Source organism: Lepidochelys olivacea (assembly GCF_965140295.1).
Source record: "Lepidochelys olivacea isolate rLepOli2 genome assembly, chromosome: 7".
NCBI lineage: Eukaryota > Metazoa > Chordata > Testudines > Cheloniidae > Lepidochelys > Lepidochelys olivacea.
Window position 1 is genome coordinate 52,559,936 of NC_140417.1, and position 27,968 is coordinate 52,587,903.

The following is a 27,968-nucleotide window of genomic DNA, read 5'->3' on the forward strand; positions in this document are numbered from 1 at the left end:
TATCACAAAATTTGCTCTTACTGAATCTTTGCTAGACTTGTTAATCTCTGAAAAGAAATTTCTTTGCTTGGCAAATGCTGCTTTAAGCTGCTGAACTTTTTCCTCTCCGATTTTTCAGGTGAATGCATCATGTTTTCATGGTGCATTGTGTTGTAGGGATTTCCCTACACCCCCCCCCCTTTGGGGGTGTTTACCCACCGTGAATTTCCCCAACACCCCCCCCCCCCGCAGTTTTATGAACTAGTTACATGCAGTGTTGCCACTTTAGTGCTTGCTTGGAAATCTGAATTGAAATTGAAACATTAATACACAATTTAAAAGCATATTGTGACGGGGCAAGGCCAGATGGCTATAGAAAAGTAGTGGGAGATAGATATATTAGCTCCAGGCTAAACAAATCCCTGGTACCAGGTTAGGTGAAATGGAAGCTGCTCCAGGTCAATTAAGACACCTGGGGCCAATTAAGAACTTTCCAGAAGGCAGGGAGAATGCTAGGTTGATTGGGACACCTGAAGCCAATCAGGGGCTGGCTGAAATTAGTTAAAAGCCTCCCAGTGAGTCAGATGGGTGTGCACGTCAGGAGCTGTGGAAGGAAGTTGTGCTGTTGGAGAGGCTGAGTAGTACACACCATATCAGGCACAAGGAAGGAGGCCCTGAGGTAAGCGTGAAGTGGAGCTTGAGGAAGTGAGGGCTGCTGTGGGGAAAGTAGCCCAGGGAATTGTACATGTCATGTTTCTAAAAGGTCAGCTACCATAGCTGATACTATTAGGGTCCCTGGGCTGGAGCCCGGAGTAGAGGCTAGGCCTGGGCTCCCCCCCCCCCAACCTTTGCCCCCTGATTAATCACTGAGACTGGGAGACAACAGAGTCTGTGCAAGGAAGGATAACTTCTCCTCACCTCCCTTGCTGGCTTATGATAATGGCTCAGTAGACTGTGACCCTTGTCTCTAGAGAAAGAAGGGTTATGTGGGGGGTCACAGTGAGCTTCTGAGGCTAGCGAAATCTGCCAGGAAACACGGGACCCACAGAGGCAAGGACAGAGCTTTGTCACAATATACAGTGTATGGTAAAATAAGTGTATCTGAAAAAGTACAATAGATTTGAAAAGTATAAACATAGACTAGCTTCCTTATGCAGCTGGTGTTTTTATGACCATATCAGTGCATTCATTTTGGTGATATTGGCCAACCTAATAATTTCAAATTATGATTTGTAAGCAAAGTCTAAATGCACTGTCCCTGACAGCTAGTGATGAGCTAGGGGGAAAGGCTTCAGGACCAGACTGTATTTACATTCACACCTAATCTACCTAGGTATCCAGCAAATAGAGCTGTGTTGCCCAAGTGATAGATTTTGGCTGGGGTTAGGTTACAAATCACTTGAATGCAGGGGGTAAAGAAATGTTGTTATTCTTATTGTATGAGTAAAGGGCAGGAGAACTGTACTTAGCCTCTCCTGATTGAGGGCATCCAGAGAGAGTGGGGACAGGTGTTTTACTTGATGGTCTGCCTGAGTCACAAGTACTATTTGACCTGCCCCTCTCCACTGTTTAAAGACAGAGCTGATTAGGCTCCATAGATAGTCTTTGTTCTGTTAAGTGACCATTACAGCTGAATGACAGGTTTCAGAGTAGCAGCCGTGTTAGTCTGTATCCGCAAAAAGGAAAGGAGGACTTGTGGTATAAGCTTTTGTGAGCTACAGCTCACTTCATCGGATGCATCCTTTGTAGTGAGCTGTAGCTCATGAAAGCTTATGCTCAAATAAATTTGTTAGTCTCTAAGGTGCCACAAGTCCTCCTTTTCTTCTTACTACAGCTGAAATCACTGATAATCAGGTTTAAGTGCTTAGACCCGCTGTGGGACAGTGTTTCTGTGGAAGAGACGGCCCAGTCTGCACTAGCAGCGAGGTTCCCGCACTGAGAGCTCAGCTGAAATCACTGAGAGCTGGGTGGAACCTCAAGAGACCAACTCGCAGAGGTCACAGTGGCAGTTGGCAGCAGAAGGTGATGGCACATGGCCATTGGTAACAAAAGCGATGAAGTGAATGGTGGCACAACGAACAACAGTGGACAGAGTGAACAGTGAGCAGCTGGAGGAAGGAGCAAGGTGCCTTCTTGCCCCCACCTGGGCAGTGCACTCATGTGAAAGCACCTCTGAACTTTGAGTCTCCATTGACCAAAGAGAACACCGGTGAGTGTTCATGAGGCTGTTAAGAATGCTAATACTTTCTATTTAGGCAAGAGATACCACACATTACAAACTGGAGGCCAATGTTAAGTGCATTGTCACTTGTTCATCCTGAAGTTGAACACTGGTTCCGAACAAGACCAGCAAATGCTCACTATCTTTCCGCAAGAAACTCAACTGACTGGCTAGACGCATGTGGTGCAACAGTGAAAGACTCAACAGTTGAAAAAGTGAAGATCTCTCTCACCATATTCAAAAAATGTGCATATATGGCTGATGAATGTACCAATGCAAATGGTCATCAAGTATTACGTCATTGTGTACATTATCTTGATGTCAGTGGTAGGCCAGTACATGCATTTCTAGACTGGTTGCATCTGTGACAATCCACATCTTAGAAGAGTTACATGCTTGTCAATTTGGACCACAAACAAATGGCTGCTTGTACATTTGATGGAGCTGCAAACTTCTCTGGAAGACATGGTGGAGCATAAGCTTTGCTCAGAGAAGTGTAACCCTAGTCTCTCCTATACACACTGCAGAGGCCATCGTCTAGAATCATAGAATATCAGGGTTGGAACGGACCTCAGGAGATCATCTAGCCCAACCCCCTGCTCAAAAGCAGGACCCATCCCCAATTAAATCATCCCAGCCAGGGCTTTGTCAAGCCTGACCTTAAAAACTTCTAAGGAAGGAGATTCCACCACCTCCCTAGGCAACACATTCCAGTGTTTCACCACCCTCCTAGTGACAAAGTTTTTCCTAATATCCAACCTAAACCTCCCCCACTGCAACTTGAGACCATTACTCCTTGTCCTGTCCTCTTCCACCACTGAGAATAGTCTAGAACCATCCTCTCTGGAACTACCTCTCAGGTAGTTGAAAGCAGCTATCAAATCCCCCCTCATTCTTCTCTTCTGCAGGCTAAACAATCCCAGTTCCCTCAGCCTCTCCTCATAAGTCATGTGTTCCAGAACCCTAATCATTTCTGTTGCCCTTTGCTGGACTCTCTCCAATTTATCCACATCCTACTGGTAGTGTGGGGCCCAAAACTGGACACAGTACTCCAGATGAGGCCTCACCAATGTCGAATAGAGGGGAACGATCATGTCCCTCGAGCTGCTCGCTATGCCCCTACTTATACAGCCCAAAATGCCATTGGCCTTCTTGGCAACAAGGGCACACTGCTGACTCAGATCCAGCTTCTCATCCACTGTCACCCCTAGGTCCTTTTCCGCAGAACTGCTGCCTAGCCATTCGGTCCCTAGTCTGTAGCCATGCATTGGGTTCTTCCGTCCTAGGTGCAGGACCCTGCACTTATCCTTATTGAACCTCATCAGATTTCTTTTGGCCCAATCCTCCAATTTGTCTAGGTCCTTCTGTATCCTATCCCTCCCCTCCAGCGTATCTACCACTCCTCCCAGTTTAGTATCATCCGCAAATTTGCTGAGAGTGCAATCCACACCATCCTCCAGATCATTTATGAAGATATTGAACAAAACCGGCCCCAGGACCGACCCCTGGGGCACTCCACTTGACACCGGCTGCCAACTAGACATGGAGCCATTGATCACTACCCGTTGAGCCCGACAATCTAGCCAACTTTCAACCCACCTCATAGTGCATTCATCCAGCCCATACTTCTTTAACTTGATGGCAAGAATACTGTGGGAGACAGTGTCAAAAGCTTTGCTAAAGTCAAGAAACAATACATCCACTGCTTTCTCTTCATCCACAGAACCAGTAATCTCATCATAGAATGCGATTAGATTAGTCAGGCATGACCTTCCCTTGGTGAATCCATGCTGACCGTTCCTGATCACTTTCCTCTCATGCAAGTGCTTCAGGATTGATTCTTTGAGGACCTGCTCCATGATTTTTCCGGGGACTGAAGTGAGGCTCACTGGCCTGTAGTTCCCAGGATCCTCCTTCTTCCCTTTTCTAAAGATTGGTACTACATTAGCCTTTTTCCAGTCATCCGGGACTTCCCCCGTTCGCCACGAGTTTTCAAAGATAATGGCCAATGGCTCTGCAATCACAGCCACCAGTTCCTTTAGCACTCTCGGATGCAACTCGTCCGGCCCCATGGACTTGTGCACGTCCAGCTTTTCTAAATAGTCCCTAACCACTTCTTTCTCCACAGAGGGCTGGCCATCTATTCCCAATGTTGTGATGCCCAGCGCAGTAGTCTGGGAGCTGACCTTGTTCGTGAAGACAGAGGCAAAAAAAGCATTGAGTACATTAGCTTTTTCCACATCCTCTGTCACTAGGTTGCCTCCCTCATTCAGTAAGGGGCCCACACTTTCCTTGGCTTTCTTCTTGTTGCCAACATACCTGAAGAAACCCTTCTTGTTACTCTTAACATCTCTCGCTAGCTGCAGCTCCAGGTGCAATTTGGCCCTCCTAATTTCATTTCTACATGCCCGAGCAATATTTTTATACTCTTCCCTGGTCATATGTCCAAACTTCCACTTCTTGTAAGCTTCTTTTTTATGCTTAAGATCCGCTAGGATTTCACCGTTAAGCCAAGCTGGTCGCCTGCCATATTTACTATTCTTTCGACTCATCGGGATGGTTTGTCCCTGTAACCTCAACAGGGATTCCTTGAAATACATCCAGCTCTCCTGGACTCCTTTCCCCTTCATGTTAGTCCCCCAGGGGATCCTACCCATCCGTTCCTTGAGGGAGTCGAAGTCTGCTTTTCTGAAGTCCAGGGTCCGTATCCTGCTGCTTACCTTTCTTCCCTGTGTCAGGATCCTGAACTCAACCAACTCATGGTCACTGCCTCCCAGATTCCCATCCACTTTTGCTTCCCCTACTAATTCTTCCCGGTTTGTGAGCAGCAGGTCAAGAAAAGCTCCCAAGAAAAGCTTTCATGTTCTCTCCACAGGTATCGTTGCGGAGAGTGGACCAGATGATATGTCTGGGGCGAGAAAGCAGAAGGAGACTCCGCTGGTTGGAAGGCATGAGATGCTATGTCCTGAGGTTGGGGGTTCCACGACCACCACTCCCAAGAGGAGAAGGCGGGTGGTGGTGGTTGGGGACTCTCTCCTTCGGGGGACTGAGTCATCTATCTGCCGCCCTGACTGGGAAAACCGAGAAGTCTGCTGCTTGCCAGGGGCTAAGATTCGCGATGTGACGGAGAGACTGCCGAGACTCATCAAGCCCTCGGATCGCTACCCCTTCCTGCTTCTCCACGTGGGCACCAATGATACTGCCAAGAATGACCTTGAGCGGATCACTGCGGACTATGTGGCTCTAGGAAGAAGGATAAAGGAGTTGGAGGCGCAAGTGGTGTTCTCGTCCATCCTCCCCGTAGAAGGAAAAGGCCTAGGTAGGGACCGTCGAATCGTGGAAGTCAATGAATGGCTACGCAGGTGGTGTCGGAGAGAAGGCTTTGGATTCTTTGACCATGGGATGGTGTTCCATGAAGGAGGAGTGCTGGGCAGAGACGGGCTCCATCTCACGAAGAGAGGGAAGAGCATCTTTGCCAGCAGGCTGGCTAACCTAGTGAGGAGGGCTTTAAACTAGGTTCACCGGGGGAAGGAGACCAAAGCCCTGAGGTAAGTGGGAAAGCGGGATACCGGGAGGAAGCACAGGCAGGAATGTCTGTGAGGGGAGGGCTCCTGCCTCATACTGGGAATGAGGGGCAATCAACAGGTTATCTCAAGTGCTTATATACAAATGCACAAATCCTTGGAAACAAGCAGGGAGAACTGGAGGTCCTGGTGATGTCAAGGAACTATGACGTGATCGGAATAACAGAGACTTGGTGGGATAACTCACATGACTGGAGTACTGTCATGGATGGTTATAAACTGTTCAGGAAGGACAGGCAGGGCAGAAAAGGTGGGGGAGTAGCACTGTATGTAAGGGAGCAGTATGACTGCTCAGAGCTCCGGTACGAAACTGCAGAAAAACCTGAGTATCTCTGGATTAAGTTTAGAAGTGTGTGCAACAAGAGTGATGTAGTGGTGGGAGTCTGCTATAGACCACCGGACCAGGGGGATGAGGCTTTCTTCCGGCAGCTCATGGAAGCTACTAGATCGCATGCCCTGATCTACTCCCTCAGGGAATGGATGGCCAGGATCCCCTGGGGGACTAACTTGAAGGGGAAAGGAGTCCAGGAGAGCTGGCTGTATTTCAAGGAATCCCTGTTGAGGTTACAGGGACAAACCATCCCGATGAGTCGAAAGAATAGTAAATATGGCAGGCGACCAGCTTCGCTTAATGGTGAAATCCTAGCGGATCTTAAACATAAAAAAGAAGCTTACAAGAAGTGGAAGGTTGGACTTATGACCAGGGAAGAGTATAAAAATATTGCTCGGGCATGTAGGAATGATATCAGGATGGCTCTAGACTGTTCTCAATGGTAGCAGATGACAGAACGAGGAGTAATGGTCTCAAGTTGCAGTGCGGGAGGTTTAGATTGGATATTAGGAAAAACTTTTTCACTAAGAGGGTGGTGAAACACTGGAATGCGTTACCTAGGGAGGTGGTAGAATCTCCTTCCTTAGAGGTTTTTAAGGTCAGGCTTGACAAAGCCCTGGCTGGGATGATTTAAGTGGGAATTGGTCCTGCTTCGAGCAGGGGGTTGGACTAGATGACCTTCTGGGGTCCCTTCCAACCCTGATATTCTATGATTCTATGATTCCCCCCCTAGTTGGCTCCTCTAGCACTTGCACCAGGAAATTGTCCCCTACGCAGGCCACGTGTTTGAGACCCCTGAGGTAATAAGTGATAACTAGCCACGTCAGGGGGCAGTAACCACAGTAACTATGTCAGAGGAGCAGTACTTGCTTGTATCGTGGTATAAAGATGTATCTCAGAGGGAGTATCTTTGTCTGGCCTAGGGAGGAACGGAAAGTCCCGCCGTTCACTGAGCCGGTCCATTGTTATGGGCATTCATGGATTAGTGGCCCAGTAGAGTCTGCGGCATACTACTACAGTGCTTCGTTGACAAGAAACCTGGCCTGATGCCTTCGTCCCTTAACAGATCTTGTGGTCATTGGGTGGTTCCCTCGAGGTCTGCAGTGCCAGCTGTCTGTGCAAGGCTGGGGTGGCACACAGAGGGAACACACACACGGCCAAACATCTATCAACATCTAACCACATGGGTGACATGCAAAATTACAAACGTGATGGAATTATGTTCTCAATTGTGTGCCAGGCAGAACTTAAAGTACCGACCCAAGACAAAGGAATGTGGTTCCACCTGCTTGCATGCGTCTCCAAGGTAACTTGAGAGACACTAGAAATCCATTTACAGAAAAGGTAAACAAAGCCACCAGGCTACTAAGGGGAGGAGATAACCACTCAATATCACCGGAGGGAGGAACCAGCATGAAATCTTTGCCAGACCACATCATATCTCTTCCCTGCAGGAGAAAAGGGGGTATGCAGGCATACATTTTAGAAGAATACAAAAAGCTTTACTGAATTATAAAGAGATGGTCAGAGAACCCCTGAGTGATCCTTTTAGTTAGAGACATCGAAACCAAGCACTTTGAACTCTGTAAAGGATCAAAGCCACAGGAGTTGGTCAGCCCTTGCTGGAGAAGAGACTTGCTGAGAGACTCCTTTTTGACCAAATGACTCTAGTTTGTTAGATCAGGTTTTAGTCTTAAGAGGGTATATTTACGTTTGTTTCCCTGTCACCCTATCTTTATTATACTTGATATCACTTAAATCTATGCCTTTTTGATTAACAAACTTGCTTTACTTTTAATATAAACTAACACAGCGCTGTGATTGAAATAAAAGTGGTATATATATTAGGCAGGTATATATATTTAAGCACATGAAAAGATGGGAGTTGCCTTACCCAAGTGTGTGTGTGTGTGTGTGTGTGTGTGTGTGGAGGGGGGGGTGTCAGTGTTAACGGGGCCAATTCAATCAAGGTGGAAGTGGCCTATTCCCAACAGCTGACAAGAAGGGGTGAATATCAACAGAGGGAAATTACTTTTTGTAGCGACGCAGCCTCTCCCAGTCTTTATTCAGGCCTAATTTGATGGTGTCAAGTTTCCAAATTAATTCCAGTTCTGCAGTTTCCCGTTGAAGTCTGTTTTTGAAGTTTTTTTTGTTGAAGAATGGCCACTTTTAAATCTGTTATAGAATGTCCAGGGAGATTGAAGTGCTCTCCTACTGGTTTTTGAATGTTACAATTTTTGATGTTTGATTTGTATCCATTTATTCTTTTGCATAGAAACTGTCTGGTTTGGCCAATGTACATGGAAGAGGGGCATTGCTGGCACATGAGGGCATATACCACATTGGTAGATGTGCAGGTGAACTAGCCCCTGAGGGTGTGGCTGATGTGGTTAGGTCCTACGATGGTGTCCCTTGAATAGATATGCAGACAGAGTTGGCAACGGGGTTTGTTGCAAAGATTGGCTCCTGGGTTAGTATTTTTGTTGTGTGGTGTGTAGTTGCTGGTGAGTATTTGCTTCAGGATGGGGGCTGCCTGTAAGCGAGGACTGGCCTGTCTCCCAAGGTCTGTGAGACTGAGGGATCGTCCTTCAGGATAGGTTGTAGATCCTTGACGATGCGCTGGAGTCTGCGCTAGTTGGGGGCTGTAGGTGATTGCTAGTGGCATTCTGTTACTTTCTTTGTTGGGCCTGCCCTGTAGTAGGTGACTTCTGGGTACCCTTCTGGCTCTGTCAATCTGTTTCTTTACTTCCCCAGATGGGTATTGTAGTTTTAAGAACACTTGACAGAGATCCTGTAGGTGTTTGTCTCTGTCTGATGGATTGTAGAAAATGCGGTTGTATCTTAGGGCTTGGCTGTAGACAATGGATCATGTGATGTGGTCTGGATGAAAACTGGAGGCATGTAGGCAAGTATAGCAGTCAGTAGGTTTCGGTATAGGGTGGTGTTTATGTGACCATCGCTTATTTGCACTGTAGTGTCCAGGAAGTGGATCTCTTGGACTTCAATCTCCCTGGACACTCAACAACAGACTTAAAAGTCAAGGAATAACATGGCTACCCCTCTGAAACCTGTCTACAGGGGGACAGTGAAGGAGATGTTCAGGACTGGGGGTGGTGGTGTTGGGGTCACATTGCAAGGAGTAACCCAGGCTGGTGGAAGCCAGAGTGAGCTGTTGCACTGTAAGTATCCTGCTTGTACCAGGGCTCTGAGGCAAAGCAACACAGCAGACACCTAGGGTTACAGGGCAGGCAGTGACAACTCATCCCTGATGTGGGTGGAACTCCAAAGCACCACAATCGGTCATTGGAGACTGCACCAAAAGCAATCTCAGTGGACTGCCCCAAAACTTTCAATGAAACCTTCCCGTCGTCCCTCTCCCACCAGACTCTCCCCACTCACTAGAGCAACCATTCCCCAACCGCTTCCCCCTACAACTACCGCAGTGTTCCCCCAGTCCCCCATAACCTGGCTTGCCTACCCAATCCTGCCCAACCAACAGCAACACAGTTCCACTCCCTGTTAGGATATAGATATTCAGGCCTGTCTGTAAAGGCCTATACTCTAAGAATTTAGGTGTATTCTTATCACTTGGCTAGTGATAGAGGTATAAAAGAAAGAATCAAAACCACTGTCTGCCAGTGTAAGGGCCTTCTCTTATTGTGACAGTTTGTGGCCCTGTGCTTAGGCTCAGGCCTTTGGCTAAGCAGCAGAGGCAGCCATAAGCTGGGAAGCCAAGGGTCACATCCTCACATTCCAAACTAGTCACATTGAAATAAGGTGCTATTGGGCTGTTAGGCACTATCAGGACAGGATTGTATTCCTATCACCTCCAGAGAAAGGGAAGTGCCTAGAAAATGTAAAAGGAAACTTAGTTTGATAGCATCCTGTCTGGCAAGAACTCACTTATCAATAGCTGGGATGTGAAATCCTCACTTCTGTATTGTTTTGTCATTATAGTTCCCACTTTGCTGTTGTTTGTCTGTATAATCTCTGTCTGGTTCTGTGATTGTTCCTGTCTGCTGTATAATTAATTTTGCTGGGTGTAAACTAATTGAGGTGGTGGGATATAATTGGTTACATAATCATGTTACAATATGTTAGGATTGGTTAGTTAAATTTCAGGAAAATGATTGGTTAAGGTATAGCTAAGCAGAACTCAAGTTTTACTATATAATCTGTAGTCAATGAGGAAGTGACGGGGGTGTGGGTGGGGGTGGGCATGTGGGTGTGTGAGATGGGAACAGGGAATGGGGGTAAGAAAATTGGAATCATGTTTTGCTAAAGGGGGAAATGGGAACAGGGAATGGGAGTAAGGAAGTTGGGATCATGTTTGGCTAAGGGTAGGAATGGGAACAGGGACACAGGTGTAAGGCTCTGTGGTGTCAGAGCTGGGAAGGAGGATACTAAGGAAGGAAACTGGAATCATGCTTGCTGGAAGTTCACCCCAATAAACATCGAATTGTTTGCACCTTTGGACTTCGGGTATTGTTGCTCTCTGTTCATGCGAGAAGGACCAGGGAAGTAAGTGGGTGAAGGAATAAGCCCCCTAACACTCCCTTTTCCTCATTCCGAGTCTCTCATTCCCCCAGCCCATTCCATGGCCACTCCCCAGAAGCTCCAGTCCCAATCTCCCCTCTTCCTCACCCAACCCTCCTTAATTCTCCCTTACCTTCCTTCCACTACTCTCTCCCTCCCTGCACCAGCTCCCTATCATCGCCTCTCCCACTGCTCTCTGCCTGATCTCCTCCCAAGGATTCCTAAACAGGAACTTTGCATTGTCTCTTTCAACAGATGGGCCCATCTGACTGTCACAAGCTCAACACACTTGGGAAGTAATTATAGTAACGTGCCAGCTCTGCTATAGTTAAGGTTCAACATTTCTTTCTGTTTAGAGATCTACTATTCTAATTGCTCTAAACTCCACACGCCTACTCCGATTGCCTAGAATTATGTTCCTTATCATGAGGGAGAAGGGCAGAGTTAGTTATCCTCCAGCAAGGCCTACCTCAATTACAAACAGTGAACCAAAGGCTGGGAAACCAGAGCAGGTCTAGCCTTGGCAAAGTAACACACTAGGTATTGGCTGACCAAGTAAGCACATTCCTGACTGGAGAGGATGGTACAAGAACACCCAGAGTTCCCAAGTAACCACATAAACACATTCTTGAGAGATGGTGCAAGAACACACCAACCCCTTGTAAGATAAGGATGGGATGACAGGATAATGGATGGGGATGTTTTGTTCCAACTAGCAGATACCAGGTGTAGCGCTGATAACTAACCACGTCAGGAGTGTGATACGCAACTTGTTTCTATCAATGTATAAAAGTAGAAGTCATAGGAGGGGCACCTTTGGCCAGCCTAGGGGGCAATGTCCTGGTCCACTGACTGAGCTAGTACCATTGTTACAGGCTTACATAGGTTAGTGTTCCTGTAGCTCCTTCACCACTGAATCAAGCCTGTGGTCTTCTGAACAACATCGAGGTCTGCTGAATGAACATGCAGCACTGTCTGCTATTGCAGCTAACATTGGCGCTCCAAGAACAGTACTTGTGCTCCAGCAGCAACCACAAACAAATGTGGGGTTATCTGATCAAGAGGTTCCCGAGATACTCCCCCACCCCCAAAAGCAGCTTTTTACAAACTCACCATGCTCTTATAACATTTCCTTGCACCAACCTGGGGCTAAAACTGTGGTTCTCATTGTCCTCCAACTGATCTCAGGCACTTGGTCTTTATCTCAGCTAGCACTGCCTCTTTGGGCAAGCAGTACTGAAAAAGTTTAATAACTAGAGTTTGGAATTTCAGATAAGCAAGAGCCAAACTGTAGAGTTAAAGAGACTGAAATGCACATGGACACCAAGACTAAAGCTCTTTAAGAGCCAGAGTGTTTCCAACAATCAGCTATCACAGTAATTGTTTGGCTAGAGGCAGTATGCTGTTGCCACTGAAAATAAGCTACACCCATGCATTTGAGTATGAGCCCTACCAGAGACATCTTGCAGACAACATGTATTGTGCATCTTTCTTGGGTTCTGCCCTGATACGAACATTTCTGGGTTAAGAACAATATTTCAAAGTGCGCTAAAATCCACATGCCAAATTTGGCCTGGTCTGCATGTAAAAGATTTGCCAGCATGGTTCTGTTGGTTATGGGAGTGAAAAATCACATCCCCAGCCAACATAGCTATGGCAAAAAAAAAAGCTCTGTGTAGACACAGTTATAGTGGCAAAAAAGTCCATTAAAATAAATCAAGAAAATTAAAAACCCATAAACTACACGAATGCAGAGTTAAGGTTGTCCAGTGCTGTCTCATGCCCTCCCAGAACGTGGATGATGGCTAAACTTAAACCTCTGAAAACCAGGAAACGAAGAGTTAAAGTACGTCACCCCTGTAACACAACTTTAACTCTGCCCCTACCCCTAAGCCTAGAGCTTCAAGAGCCACTGAGAATAGTTCAGGAAGGGTGGTACAAATCTTAATAAACTACAAAGGGAAGTAGAGGACCCTCTGTCTCGAAGTCTTCAGGCCAAGACTGGCTGCCTTTCAGGAAGATCATTTAGTCAGACACAAGGTATTCAGCTCAATACCATAGTAACTGGATGAAATTCTATGGTCTGTGTTACACAGGAGGTCAGACTATATAACCTAATAAGGACCCTCTGTCCTTAAAGTCCATTAATCTACAATAGATACGAGAAAGGACTGAGAGAACGTCATTGTTTGTGTTGTGCTCCAGAGAGTTGAACACCAGCATTTATCTGTATGTACTCCAGCTGTGTGCACTGTGTCAGCTGTAGCTGTAATTAAATGAGGGATTAGCTGGAGCCCTTGGCAGAGCTGTGACTGTGATATGAAGAGAGGTGCATGTGAATCTTGACAGACAAGTTTGCTGAATATTGTAGGTTGTGTCAGTAAAGGCACACAAACTGTGTTCTTGCCATGGGGATTGTCAGCAGTCTGGTACCATACATGTTAACTGTCACCCAGGCTTAGTGAGGAATAAGTGAAGACAATGACTCAGAAGGAATCCTGAGTGCAAGGGCAAAGTGGTGGTAACTTTTTGCTAGTCTGAGATGCTTTGTGTGCAGTAGGCTCAGTGTTTAACTGTAGCCTGGGGTAGGTAGCTTCTGTCTGCTACAATGGAAATAAACCCAAGTTTTCCCTTAGCAAAGAGAAGATGTTAGACTTTGTGCTATCCTGTCATGTGCTCTGTTCCCAAAGTGTTCTGTAGTGGGGAGGGCAGAGCATTAGCATGTGTGTCACTGGCATGTCGGGCTGTTGCTGAAACAGGGCGGAGTTGAGGTTGCATTGTGGGGACGATGTGAACCTTAACTCTTCTTTTCCCCTTCTAATATCTGAGGGGACAGGAATCCTTACCCAGTGAGGTCACGTTCTCATAGTTCTCCTGCATGACGTCTCTGTGGAGGGCTCTCTGAGCAGGGTCCAGCAGAGACCACTCCTCCTTGGTGAAATACACAGCAACCTCCTCGAATGTCACCGACCCCTGAAAGAGCAAGAGCCCCCCACTCAGTACCTGCTGCCCCAGAGGCAGTCCTACTAGTTATGGGGGAGCAGGGCCAGGAAAATGGAAGCTCTGGGTGGTACAGACACCACAGTCCCCACCCCCAACCTGCTCAGAGAAGCCAGAAGGCATCAGAGTGAGGAGAGAAAGAGAGAGCCCCTCATCCCTCCCAGCACACAGAGGGGGTAGGATCTTCACATTCATCACATACCTACTAGCCATAGCATCAGGAGATGGATCCTGCTGGAGGCTCTAAGGACAGCCCTATGGTAAGAATCCCAACATCCTCCCCATTGGCAGCAGCTGGATATGGGGGATGGGGCATCTCCCCTTAGCCTCACTGGTGGGTGCTGACTTCATCTCTTTTAACAGCCTATGGCTGGTAGGTTCATGCTCCAGCACTGGAAATCTGGTAAGTTTTCCCAGCCCTGTCCAGGGGGTTGTTTCCTGTTTCACAAAAGAGGTAATTTCCACCCCTGGCCCCCATGGGTCTGTTTCTAGAATATAGGCCCAGGGTAAACTAGTCCCAGCAGGTTTGTCACACCTTATCCCCATTCCTTTCTATACCCGGGGAATTTCCTGGCCCCTGCAACCTCTACATCAAACCCCCAAGAATTTCCCACCTCCTAAATATTTACTGTCTCTCTTCCTCCAGTATCTCCCTGACAATCCCTACCTGGACTGGCTCGACAGCAGCCATTTCTTTTCCCTGTTCCATGGGAGGATGAGACGATCTGGAGGAAAACATAGATGTTACTCTGCAGCCTGTCAGGCAAAGAAGGGCAACTAGGGAGATCCAGAACCAGCTTTAGTTAATTTCACATCAAGTTCTCCTCCATCCCCCAGGCTCTCTCCTTGTAGACAGATGTTCTAGACTCTGCCATGCACAAGTGGCTTTTGACAGTCTCATGTGACATTCTTAGAAGAAAATGAGGGAAATGTGAAATTACTATAAGGTGGGTGCATAACTAGTTGAAAGACCGTACTCGAGTTATTATCAATGGTTTGCTGCCAAATTAGAAGTTCATATCTAGTGGGGTCCCCCACAGGCATCTGTCCTGGGTGTGGAACTATTCAGTATTTTCATTGAAGACTTAGATAAGGGAGTGGTGAGTCTTATTATAAAATTTGTGGATGACACCAAGCTGGGAGGGGTTGCAAGCAATTCAGAGGATGGGATTAGAATTCAAAATGACCTTTACAAATTATTGAATTTTTTTAAAATTAACAACACGAATTTCAGTAAAGACTCACGCAAAGTACTACTTTTAGGAAGGAAAAATCAAGTAATAACAACTGGCTAGACAGTAGTCCTGCTGAAAAGGATTTGAAAGTCATAATGGATCATAAACTGAATGAGTCAATGTGATGAAGTTGCAAAAAAGGCTAATATTCTGTAGTGTGCCTACTGGATGGAGTCTCATGTGTAAGACACCAGAGGTAATGTCCCAGTTCATTCAGCACTGGTGAGACTTCAGCTAGAGTACTGTGTCCAATTATGGGTGCCACACATACAAATGTTATGAACAAACTGGAGAGAGTCCAAAGGAGAACAACAAAAATGTTCAAAGTTTTAGAAAACCTGACTTATGGGGAAAGGTTAATTAACTGGGCATGTTTAGTCTTGAGAAAAGACAGCTGAAATGGGATGAAATAGTCTTCAAATATCTAAGTGGCTGCTTCTGCATTGGTGGCTCTAGTCACCAACTGGATATAGACAGTCACTCACACCCAGGTTATGGCTGTTTATTGTCTTCCCCAAGGAAAAAAGTGTACAAAAAGAAACACCAACAATAATCTGGTCAGAGGCTTAGACTGGGGCCCTCTGGCCCCCATAGCTTTCTGATCCAGGAGAGGAGGGGTCTTCACAGGGCTGGCTGATCGGCCAGCCACTTTGATTATCACAGCGTATCCTCTCCCTTGGCTGCCCCCCTCTCCACAGAGCTGAGCTCACCTTTATATTCCATCTGAGAGTGAGAGACAATCATGAGGTGCTGGTCAGCTTTGTCAGCAGATGCCCAGCACCTGTCTGTTGGCCTTCTCTCTGGGGCAGAGGCAGCTGCTCCCTCTTTCTCTCATCTCCCCTGGGCTATTGCAGGACCAGATCAGCCTGTTGTTCTGCTTTAAAGAGGATGGTGATTCTCAAGGTTCCCTCCCCACTCTGAACTCTAGGGTACAGATGTGGGGACCCACATGAAATACCCCCAAGCTTATTTTTACCAGCTTAGGTTAAAAACTTTTCCAAGGTACAAACTTTGCCTTGTTCTTGAACAGTATGCTGCCACCACCAAGTGATTTAGAGAAAGAATAGGGAAAGGACCACCATAGCACAGCATGGTCGGTTTGCAGGTGGAAACACCGTCCCCAAACGTATAGGCGTAGCTTTTCCAGAGTGCAGACAATGGCTTAATATTCCTTTTCACTGATTGACCAGTGGCTTTCCCTCTCAGACAGCTTCTTGCTGAGAAACACGACAGGACGGAATTCTTGATTCGGTCCCTCCTGCATTAAAACTGCTCCCACACCATGCTGGGACGCATCTGTGGTTACTAGGAACGGTTTGTCAAAGTCTGTGGCCCTTAGCACAGGGTCAGACATGAGTGTCGCTTTAAGCTAGTTAAAGGCCTTCTGACACTCTTCAGTCTACTGAACTGCATTTGGCTATTTCTTTTTAGTTAGGTCTGTCAGTGGGGTGGCGATTTGGCTGTATTGCGGTACAAAAAGCTTGTAATATCCGGCCAAGCCTAAGAAGGATTGGACCTGTTTCTTTGACTTTGGGACAGGCCACTTTTGGATAGCATCCACTTTGGCCTGTAGTGGGTTGATAGTTCCTTGACCCACCTGGTGTCCAAGGTAAGTCACTCTGTTTAGGCCTATTTGACACTTCTTAGCCTTAACAGTTAGTCCTACCTCCCTTATGCGCTCGAAGACTTTTTGTAGATGTTCCAGGTGTTCTGCCCAGGAATCCGAAAATATGGCCACATCGTCAAGGTAGGCAACTGCATATTCTCCCAATCCTTCTAGGAGACCATCTACAAGTTTTTGGAAGGTGGTAGGTGCATTCCGCAGCCCAAAAGCGAGCACATTAAATTCATACAGCCCGACATATGTGATGAAGGCTGACCTTTCCTTGGCAGATTCATCTAGCGGTACCTGCCAGTACCCCTTGGTTAAGTCCAAGGTAGAGATGAACTGGGCCCGTCCCAGTTTCTCCAATAGTTCATCTGTGCGTGGTATTGGATAGTTGTTGGGGCAAGTTACAGCATTTAGCTTACGGTAGTCCATGCAAAAAAGTATCTCCCCATCTGGTTTGGGAACTAGAATCACTGGAGATGCCCACACACTGCCAGAGGGGCGGATTACACCCATCGGTAGCATATCCTGGATCTCTCGTTCTATAGCAGTTTTAGCTTGAGGAGACACCCGGTAAGGTTGGGCTCTAATTGGGTGAACATTACCTGTGTCAATGGAGTGGTATGCCCATTCAGTCAGTCCTGGGGTGGCTGAGAACATCGGCGTGTAGCTAGGGCACAGCTCCTTGATCTGCTGTCGCTGCATACGCCCAAGGGTCATGGAGAGGTTCACCTCTTCCACATTACCAGCACTTTTCCCTTCGTAGTAGACACCTTCAGGCCACTCTCCGTCATCTCCTCCCTGGGCTGTAAACTGACAAACCTTTAAGTCTCTGGAATAAAAGGGCTTTAAAGAATTAATATGGTACACCTTAGGCTTTCGGTTGGAGGTGGGGAATGCTGTGAGATAATTAACAACTCCCAGGCGCTGTTGGACTGTGAATGGCCCTTCCCACGATGCTTCCATTTTATGAGCCTGGAGCGCCTTTAAGACCATGACCTGGTCCCCTACTTTGAAGGAACGCTCTCTGGCATGTTTATCATATCAGGCTTTTTACTCTTTTTGAGCATATTTTAGGTTTTCTTTAGCAAGGGCTAGAGAGGTTCGGAGGGTGTTTTGTAGGTTGGTTACAAAGTCCAGAATGTTAGTTCCTGGAGAAGGTGTAAAACCCTCCCATTGCTGCTTCACCAACTGTAATGGCCCCTTAACCTCATGGCCATATACAAGTTCAAATGGTGAAAACTGTAAACTGGGATGTGGTACAGCTCTGTAGGCAAAGAGCAACTGCTGCAACACTAGGTCCCAATCATTGGAGTGCTCATTTATGAATTTACATGTCATGGCCCTCAGAGTTCCATTAAACTTCTCCACCAGGCCATTTGTTTGATGGTAGTAAGGGGTGGCAGCCAAGTGATTCATCCCATGAGCTTCCCAAAGGCTTTCCATGGTTCCTGCCAGGAAATTAGTTCCTGCATCTGTAAGGATGTTGGAGGACCAACCTACCATGGCAAAAATGTCTGTTAGTGCCTGGCACACACTTTTAGCCCTGGTGTTGCTTAGAGCTACTACTTCTGGCCATCTAGTAGCAAAATCCATGAAAGTCATTATATGTACTGCTTTCCTCTGGGTGTCTTTTTCGGAAAAGGACCCAGAAGATCCACAGCTACTCACTGAAATGGAACCTCAATGATGGGGAGTGGCTGGAGAGAGGCTTTGACCTGGTCTTGGGGTTTTCCCACTCTTGGGCACACCTCACAAGACCAGACATAGGTAGAAACATCCTTGCCCATTCCCTCCCAGTGGAATGACCTCCCCCAAATGGTCTTTGGTCCTGTTCACCCCAGCATGGCCACTAGGGTGATCGTGGGCTAAGCTCAAGAGCTTTACCCAGTACTTAGTTGGAACTACCAACTGTCTCTGAGGATGCCAGTCTTCCTGGTGTCCACCAAAAAGAGTTTCCTTGTATAAAAGCCCTCTTTCTACAACAAACCTAGATTGATTAGAAGAGCTGAGAGGCAGTGGGTTGCTCAGTGCCGCCGTCCAAGCTCTCTGGAGGCTTTCATCTGCTTCCTGTTCGGTCTGGAACTGTTCCCTTGATGCTGGAGACATCAGTTCCTCATTGGATTGTGGACCTGGGCTTGGTCCCTCTGGAAGCGATGCAGGTGACAGGGCTGTTTCTGTTGACTGTGAACCACTTTCCGCTGGTGCACTATGTTGGGGTTCAGGCTCCAGCTGAGCCTCTTGTGTAGGGTTATCTGTTGCTACTGATGCAGATTCGGTGGGGCCCTCTGGTGTTGGGGTTGCAAGCACTAGATTCAGTGCTGGCAATGGGTCTGGTGCTGGTTGTTCCGCTAGTTCCGGTTCTGGGACTGGCTCCGTCTGGGTCTCTGGGACTGGATCCACTACTGCTGTTGCAGACGTTGGCCTGGGGTCCGGTTCCATCACCTCTGACTGGGTCCTGGTAGAAGTCTCCGGAACAGAGCTAGGTGTCACAGCTTGCTTAGCCTGGCTGCAGGTGACCATTCCCACCCTCTTGGCTAGCTTTATATGGTTGGCCAAGTCTTCCCCCAACAGCATGGGGAAGAGATAATCATCATAGACTGCAAAAGTCCATGTTCCTGACCAGCAACTTGGCTGTAAGCAAGTCAAATGAGTTTGACTTGAAGGGTTGAATTGTCACTTGGACCTCTGGGTCAAATAAATTGGGGTCCACTAAGGAAGCATGGATAGCCAATACTTGTCCCTCCATGCTGTAACCTTCTTCCTACCCACACTCACAGATTCCCTCCACTCGGAGGGTATCTGGGAGGCATCTGGGCCTGAGGACCTCTGGTGTAACTGTGGTGCAATGAACTGTAATCTATTGGGGTTCTTGGGGCAGTTGGCCTTTACATGCCCCGGCTGGTTACATTAAAAACATCACCCAGCTGACTGGTCACTGGGGCAAGGTGGGTTGCTGGAGAATGGTGTGGAGGGATGATAAGGTGTCTGGGGTTTTTCTTGGGGTGTAGTCAGGGCTTTGGGTTGCCCCCAGTAGTAGGGCAATGTTTGGGACCGGGTATCTCCCCTGGCCTTGCCTGCCGCCCCTGTGCACCACCCCCAAGTGTCCCACTGCTCCCATGCGCCTCCCGCCTGCCGCTCCACCCTGCCTCTGCTCCGCTGACTCCGGGCATCAACTGCAGCCACAGGGTCCTAGTGACCCTCATCCACTAGTGCCAGGGCAGGCTGCCTTGACCCTTCCCTTTTCCGGTGGGACCCTCCACCAGCAGAGGGGGCCTCCCTGCCTGCAGTCATGGCTCCTGCCCCAAGCTGGAGAAAGGGCCCATTTCCCACCCCTTGGTGAGGCTACAGTGAGGAGGGAAGGAGGCCAAACGTGATGTCAGCCCACCCACCCCCCCAGTACCCACTGCAGGGAAGGCTAGGGGGCTTCGTGGACCTGAGGGACCCTAGGTGCATGTGCAGCAACACTGGTGTGAGGTGAGCGTGCTGCTGGGTGGGAGAGGGGGGCCCCTCCCCCAGAGCTTGCTGCTGCTGGCAGGGGGAGTCCTCCTCTCTTGCCCCAGCCTCGGGGCAGCCTGCCTGCACCCCAAACTCCTCATCCCCCGCCTCACCCCAGAGCCCTCACCCTCAGCACCCCAACCCTCTGCCCTAGCCCTCACCCCCCACATCCCTGCCCTCTGCCCTAGCCCTGAGCCCCCCCAAACCACTCATTCCCAGCCAGAGCCCTCCCCCCTGCATCCCAACCATCTGCCCTAGCCCCTCCCACAGCCCAAACCTCTCATCACCAGCCCCACCCCAGAACCCTCACATTTTTACATTATTTTAAAATATATATATATATATTACAAGCAGGTGTGTGTGCACGTGGGGGGGGACTTGGACCTTTTCTGGGCATCACCAAAAATTATACAAACCTGCCGCCCCTGCCCACAGGGAGGGTGCAGATTTTATTTGCCTCCATGTTAATCTGGAATTACTCCTTGTCCTTCCTTGCAGTGACTCTAGATTAATATTGGTCTCAATGAGACCAGAAACAAAGCTCAGAAGGGAGGAGGCCAGAACCCTTTTAGGCAGATCACTGTGTGGGGCCTGTGGAGGGCTAGCTATAGTACCCTTGTCTTTCAGGTAATTGCCTCACAGAGAAAATTACTGGCTTGCCCTGAGACAATTAACCTGTTATAGTGAGATCATTAAAATAGCGGCAAAGATTGGGCTAATGAGGTGATTAGCAAAATAAAAGGAAGACTATATAATTAGGAAGAACAGGATGTACCAGGAAGCTCAGTGAGAGTGGGGTGTAATAGAGTGGGCTGGGTGGAAGGCTCCTCCTGGCACATGCTGGTACTATGTTCTGCAGTGCTGGGAATATAAAGATTAAAGATCCCCATAGGGAAAAGAAACAGCCTGTGTGTATATTGCAAGAGACAATCCAAATGGGTCAGGCAGTGCAGCACAGCACATAGCTAACAGAGCGCCCTGTGACACAGGGCAACCCCTTTCCCACCTTCCTCCCTCCGCATCGGACTCTGAACAACAGTTTTCCATCCAAAACCACAAGTTCTTGCAGTTTTCACAGAGGGAGAGAAGCAAAATCTGTGGTAATTTCACATTAGTGTTTGGTAAATGGATAGAAAGTTACCAGCCCCTGCCCGCCAGCCATTCACACATGCAGCTGGGAGCCCTGGGTAATGCTTCCTTAACAGAAGGATGGCATGGAGGAGCCAAAATATTTAAGACATTTCCTTGGCCTGTCCCTGGAAAATAATGGCCACTGACCCACCCCAGAGGTGGCTGCACCTCAGAGCTGGGGGAAGCAATCCCACATGGGGGATGGGGATACTTCTGGTCACAGAGTCAGTCAGCTGGCTCTGGGGACAGCTACACTGGCTGCTCATGGAGCAGCTCTGCAGCCAGCCGATCCAGCAGCCCCGCAGCCAGCTGCACCGGCCACTGCTCAGACGGCCCCAGGCACGTAGCCCTGGGGACCACCCGAGCAGCGGCCAGTGGAGCTGGCCCCAAAGACAACCTGAGCAGTGGTCCCCAGGTAGCCAGTGCAGCTGCTGCCGGCGGCGATTCCCCAGGCGGCTGGAGTAGGCACTTGCCCAGGCAGCCCCCCCGGCAGCTTTGCCCAGGCGGCTGGTGCAGCCGCTGCCAGCAGCGGTGCCCAGGAGGCTGGAGTAGCTACTTCCCCAGATGGCCAGCGCAGCTGCTGCTGCCGGTGGCCCCTGGCAGCAGGTGCTATGGCTGGCCCTGGCCCCCACCAGCAATAGCCCCCAGGGTGACTGTCCCCCAGCAGCGGCCCCCTGGGATGCCTCCCCCAGGGTGACCGTCTCCCAGCAGCAGCCCCAGCACTCCTCCAGACACCCCACCCAGCAGCAGCCCCAGGCCTAACAGCAACCTCCTTAAGATTTTGTCAAAGGTATTTTTAGTAATAGTCATGGCAGGTCAGGGGCCCATTAATGTGTGTGTATAGCCCAAGACCTGTCCAAGACTTTTACTAAAAATACCTGTGACTAAATCGTAGCCTGATTGACAAATAGTGGAAATGGCTGACTCTGAGATTTGATATCAGTGTTCAGTAATTAAAGAGAAAGGGTGGAAATCTGAGGAATTTTGGATCAATATTCATAAGTTAGAGAGGAAAGTAGGAGAATGTGAGGTTTTTATATCAACAGTTGATAATAGAGATAAAATCTGAGTGAATTTCTTATCAATATTTGATAGAGAGAGAGAACAGGGGAAACATTTCAAGGGATTTTATATCAATAATCAAGAATGAGAAGAAAGGGCAAAAACTGAGATTTTATGTTAACATTTTGTAATTAGAAACAAGGGATAATCTCCAAGCATAATACATTAGCAATGGAGAATTAGAGAGAAAATGGGGCAGAGTTTAGGGTACTTTTTTATCTCAGTCCTTGAGAATTGGGAAGGAAAAGGGTTAAAAACAAAATATCTGACAATAGAAGAGGAAAGCACCAAGCTCTGGGGGATATTTAATAATTAGAGGGAAAGTTTCAGAGGACTGTGTATGGAAGTTCAATAACCACAGAAAAAGTGCATCCGATGAAGTGAGCTGTAGCTCAGGAAAGCTTATTCTCAAATAAATCTATTAGTCTCTAAGGTGCCACAAGTACTCCTTTTCTTTTCACAGAAAAAGTAGTTTCCCGCCACCATTCACCTGGGCAGCAGAGAGCCCTTTGCAAAGCTGCTTTGGAGATGTATGTGGAGCGGGCAGGCTCCTGGCCCTGGGGAGGGGGCAGAGACAGGGGAAGGTGCATTGGGTGGATGAGGGGGAGGGGCAGCAGCTGGGAGCCGATACTTCAGTGGAGAAACTTGCTCCTGCCTCCCATTGCTGTGTCCCTTCCAAGCCCTGTTAATGGCAAAAAATGGCCACCCTCTCCCCACCCCTGAGGCAGCGTGTCTCAGGCTCTCCCACCGCTACCCACCAACCCCCACTCCCATTTGGGGAATGACTCAGGGCAACAATTTCCCACCTAAGTGAGGGCAAAGGGCCGCAGATAAAATGGGTGGGGATATGGCCCAACTCGGATGAGAATTTAAACGGACGTTTGAAGAGGAGAGAGAAAATGGGGCAAAATCGGCCAAAGGTCAGAGGCGCGAGAGCAGGGGGTCTGCCTGGAGCCCTTCCCCCACCACCTGCCCTTCTCCCCGGGCACGGCCTGCCTGCGGCCAGAGCTCAGTCCACTCCGTTGCGCCCTCTCTCCCCCTTCCCCTCAACGCTGCTTATTTTCCTCTCCCCTCACCCCGCGGGGCCCGCTCTCTTTCCCCGCCCCGCTCCGCCCCACTTTAAGGGCCCTGCGGATCCGAGCTGGGTGCAAAGCCAGGGCAGTGGCTTCACTGAGGCGAACCCAGCTCCGACCTTGCCCGCGGGGGCACGAACACTTACCGGGCCGCGAGCTCCCAGAGCCAGGCACTCACCCACCTGCCACTCCCAGCGCTGTCCCCGAGGCCTCTCCGCTGGAGTCTCCGGCTCAGGGGCTGGCGTCGGCAGAGCCCGAGGCGAGTTCCCGCTGGAGAAACGCCAGGCTGGGGCACAGGAGGCTTTAATGCAGGTCCCCGACCCGGGGAAGCAGCAGCGGCTTAGCCCAGGCTCCCAGATCACACGGAAGCAGCAGCGTCCTGGGCAGAGCTACGCAGTATCGAGCTGTCTTTGTCCTCTCCGGCTCCTGCTCTCAGCTGCTGCAGCCCCTTCCTATGCCCTCAGCACCAGCCCGGATGTAGCAGCGCTGACTGGGCCAGGGGGCTCTCTCCGGCTGGAGGCCCAAGACAAGAAAAAGGGCACCGTTAAGGAGACCACGGAGGAGGGTCTAAGCTGCAAGCAGCCATGAACTATAAAACTACGGCTCTAGGTGCCTATCTTTAAATTAATGTATATGCTCGGTTGTGAATTAAGGTTGAAATATACAGTCATACGCTATACCAGAGGTGGGCAAACTACGGCCCGCGGGCCACATCCGATCCGATCCGGCCCGGCCCGGCCCGGCCCGGCCCCTGAGCTCCTGGCCGGGGAGGCTAGCCCCCTGCCCCTCCCGCGCTGTCCCCACTCCCGGTAGCCTCACTTCGCCCCCAGCGCAATGCTCTGGGCGGCGGGCTGTGAGCTCCTGGGGCAGCGCAGCCGCAGATCCTGGCCTGTGCTTTGTGCTGCGCGGCGGTGCCGGCTCTAGCGCCGCCGGCCACTGGTGTTCCGGACAGCGCGGGCAGGGGGCAGGGAACGGGGGGTTGGATAGAGGGCAGAGGAGTTCGGAGGGGTGCTCGGAGGGCGGGGATGTGGATAGGGGTTGGGGCGGGAACAGGGGGTTGAATAGGGGCAGGGGTCCTGGGAGGCAGTCAGGAAGGGGGGGGTTGGATGGGGCGGAGGTTCCGGGGGCAGTCAAGGGACAGGGAGAAGGGGTGATTGGATGGGGCAGGAGTCCCAGGGGGGCAGTCAGGAAGGAGAGGGGGGTTGGATGGGGCAGTTGGGGTGGAGGTCCAGGGCGGTCAGGGGACAGGGAGCGGGGGTGTATGGATGGGGTGCTCTGGGGGTCCGTCAGGGAACGGGGGGGGGGGTTGGATGAGGCAGGAGTCCGGGGGGGGAGGGCCATGACCCCCTCCCCTAACCAGCCCTCCATACAATTTCTGAAACCCGATGCAGCCCTCGGGCCAAAAAGTTTGCTCCCTCCTGATCTATACTGTATCTTATCATAAAATTCTTCTAAAAAGCCTGTCAGGGGTAAGCATACTTCAGAGTTAGACCTTACAGCAGGGGTTCTCAAACTGGGGGTTGCAAAATTATTACATGGGGGGGGGCATGAGCTGTCAGCCTCCACCCCAAACCCTGCTTTGCCCCCAGTATTTATAATGGTGTTAAATATAGAAAAAAGTGTTTTTAATTTAGGGGGGGGGTTGCACTCAGAGGCTTGCTATGTGACAGGGGTCACCAGTACAAAAGTTTGAGAACCAGCACCTTGCAGCGATCCCACCCGTCAGAATGAGCTACCCATGGGAGAAAGCTGGGAGAGCAGCTCATTCTGATAGCAAAGCAAACAAACCCTGATACTAGGGCTGTCAATTAATCCCAGTTAACTCACGCGATTAGCTAAAAAAAATTAATCGTGTGGTTGTAAGCACCACTCCGGAGCCTGGTGGCACCGCCACAGTGCCATCCAGGACCGGCTGGTGAAAGACATCTCGCCATCCCTGGGAAAGATCGCCATTGACTCCACCATCCCTGGAACGGACAGCCAACTGCAACCCGACATCGTCATGACCGATGAGGAAAATAGAAGGTCCTCATGGTGGACATCACGGTGCCATTTGAAAACAGGTCCCTGGCCTTCCATGAGGCCCGAGCTCAGAAGGTGTTGAAATACACCCCGCTGGCTGACACCCTAAGAAACCAGGGCTACGAAATCCAGATCCACGCCCTGGTCATGGGAGTTTTGGGCGTGTGGGACCCTCACAATGAGCCAGTGCTGAAAGCATGCAGAGTCAGTCAGCGCTATGCCCGGCTCATGAGACGGCTCATGGTGTCCGACACCATCAGGTGGTCCAGAGACATTTACACGGAGAACATCACGGGACGCCGTCAGTACTAGGAGGAGTAAATAAGACCGCCGGTCAGGGAAATAACTCACTTCCTCCCCTGACAAACCAAGAGATGCACCTCACCCATGTACCTATTCACTATACCAACCCTGACTTGGACTCTAAATATATTTAATGGGTGGCATACCTGAGATCACTTATTCACTGACTCTTTAAAAACTCCCACACCCCAATCTGGGTCTATGCTGGTTATTTACTATGTATGTATCTTGTGAACCTTGTAACTGATACTTGTAATCTCTCATAACTCAAGTCTGACCCCAGGTGTCCAGTACCTTCCCTCTTAACAAATGTAAATTTTGATTTTAAACATTACCTTTAATAAAATTTTTAAATCTGTTCTTATCAATTTAATTACTGAGGCAGAAACTACACATTCTAGAAGACTCACTGTGTCCCTATCTTGAGGAAGACTACCACTTTGGAGATGGATTCTACTGCTGCTGCTTCAAAAGAAAATCTTCATGCTGCTTCAGAGACTCCAGGACAGACTGAAAAGATGATTGCTCCCTTGCCGATTCCACAGAAACCTTCAACTGCCGCTTGGACCGCTGCTGCTCCACAGAACGCCCATCCAGGAACAGCCTCTAAGAAGACCCTCAACGCTTCCAGGACAATGCAGATGAGCAGCATCGATTGAAAAAGCAGCATCTCCTTGAAGAAAACCCGTGGAGATACTGCTGCAGGAAGATCTTGCACCTCGAGGACGGCCTTCCGGGACATCACAGCCAGGACAAACATCATCTCACCTGCTCTTCAGGACAAGGATGCCCCAAGAACTTATCCCATCTCCTCCACTGCCCAGGATCCTCATGCCGGTCATTGTCCTGCTGTGCTGGAAGGTACCTCAACTGGGAAGACCAGCGTCTCCTCAGAAACCACCCAGATGGACTGCAACATCTCACTAGATGCCTGCCCAGTCGAACCTCTCCATACTACTCTCCCAGAGCAACCAGAACCATCTAGTGAATCCGCTGATATGACTGAAGCCAATCCAACAGAGGGAGAAGGAAAGGAGAATGATTGCATCTATCTCCAGTATCCCCTCCCTACAGACATGCTCCTCTGCCCCTTCTGCTATCCAGGCGGAGGATTTCAGTACATTGGCAATCTCAGCAGACACCTCAAGAGAATCCATAGCAAGCGGATCACCTTTCGATGTGCCCTCTGTGACCTGCCTTTCGAGATGCAGAAGAAGTGTAAGTCTCATCAAGTCACCTTCAAAGGACATCTTGAACTGGAAGAGTTCAGCTCTACCAGTCTATATTGCCGCCACCCCATCTCTACTCTGAAAGCAGAAACACTACCTGCTCCAGCTCCGGCTTCCAACTCCCCAAACACTCCGGCTACTGCATCCCAGCCAACTCCCATAGAGCCACATCATGAAAAAGAAAGAGAATGTGCTTCCTCAAAAATCCCTAAGGTGGATACTGCCAAAAGGAGGATCAGCACTCCCTTGCAGCTTATGCAAGGCAACTCCATCTCCAGACGGCTTGGTGCTTCCTTGCAGTACGTCCATCACAACGCTATCGTCAGAAGGGTCAGCACCCCTCCACAGGTAACTTCACAGGATCCTGTAGTCGGAAGAGCTAGCACTACGTCACAGGCCACCCAACCCGCTGCCTCTAAAACTGTCCTTCCTAAAAGGACCAGTGCTGCCCTAAAATCCATAAGGGAAGATGCTGCCCTTGTTCTGGAAGATCCGGCCAAATGCAATTCTCAACACCAGGAGGGAAAAAAGCAACAGGCTAATCCCACAGCAGTTTTCCATCTTGAGCCTGCGGAGATTTGAGCAGCCGGAAGAGCAACAGCCCATGGTGAGGGCCGCCACACCATGGCAAGCCGCTTGGATGGAGGAGTTAGTGAAGACAGCCTCCTTCGAGGACTTTGACCGCCTTGTAGACAAACTCACTAAAGATCTGTCTGCAGAAATTGTATCTGGGAGGTAGGGAACTCAGGAGAACACACCGACTGCGCACAGAGCTCCTGCATCCAGACAGACCCACAACAACATGAGGGAAGCCAGGAGAAGAACATCAGTCGCCGCTGTGACCCAGCAGCAGCATTCCGGAGCTCTAGCAGTCAAGCCACCCTAAAGCTATGAGAGAGATCCTTAGGGGGCCCTCATCCTGCTGCGCAATCCTGTCCAAGAGACTATTCTTGTACTTTAAGGGGGTTTTTGACCATGTAGCTCAGAACGACGCAAAGTGTCCAGAGTGCCTTCATCCTTTACCCCGGGTTGACTATGCAGAGGACCTGGAACAAGACTTTACATCACAGGAAGTAGTGACCAGACTCACAAAGACCAAAAACACAGCCCCAGGAAAAGATGGCATTCATTACAACTTCCTGAAAAAATGAGACC

The 27,968-nt window shown here is 49.4% G+C and overlaps 1 protein-coding gene across 4 annotated transcripts in view; it reads right to left on the reverse strand.

Annotated features, from left to right (window-relative positions):
- LOC311523927 (zinc finger protein 2-like) overlaps nt 1-23,566 on the reverse strand; it is a 48,046-nt gene extending 24,480 nt beyond the window's left edge. For 3 of the 4 annotated variants that reach the window (XR_014712454.1, XM_084634479.1, XM_084634477.1), the window contains exons 1-3: nt 23,442-23,566; nt 14,319-14,376; nt 13,498-13,624 (exon numbers count right to left, since the gene is read on the reverse strand). Coding sequence is in view for 3 of the 4 variants with exons in the window: in XM_084634479.1 (XP_084490605.1) it covers nt 13,498-13,624; nt 14,319-14,360 (169 nt within the window). In the remaining variant the exon portion in view is untranslated. Of the gene's footprint in view, nt 1-13,497; nt 13,625-14,318; nt 14,377-23,405 lie in introns of all 4 variants that reach the window. The other variant, XM_084634478.1, reaches the window with a different exon arrangement.
- Nucleotides 23,567-27,968: the final 4,402 nt, after the last annotated feature.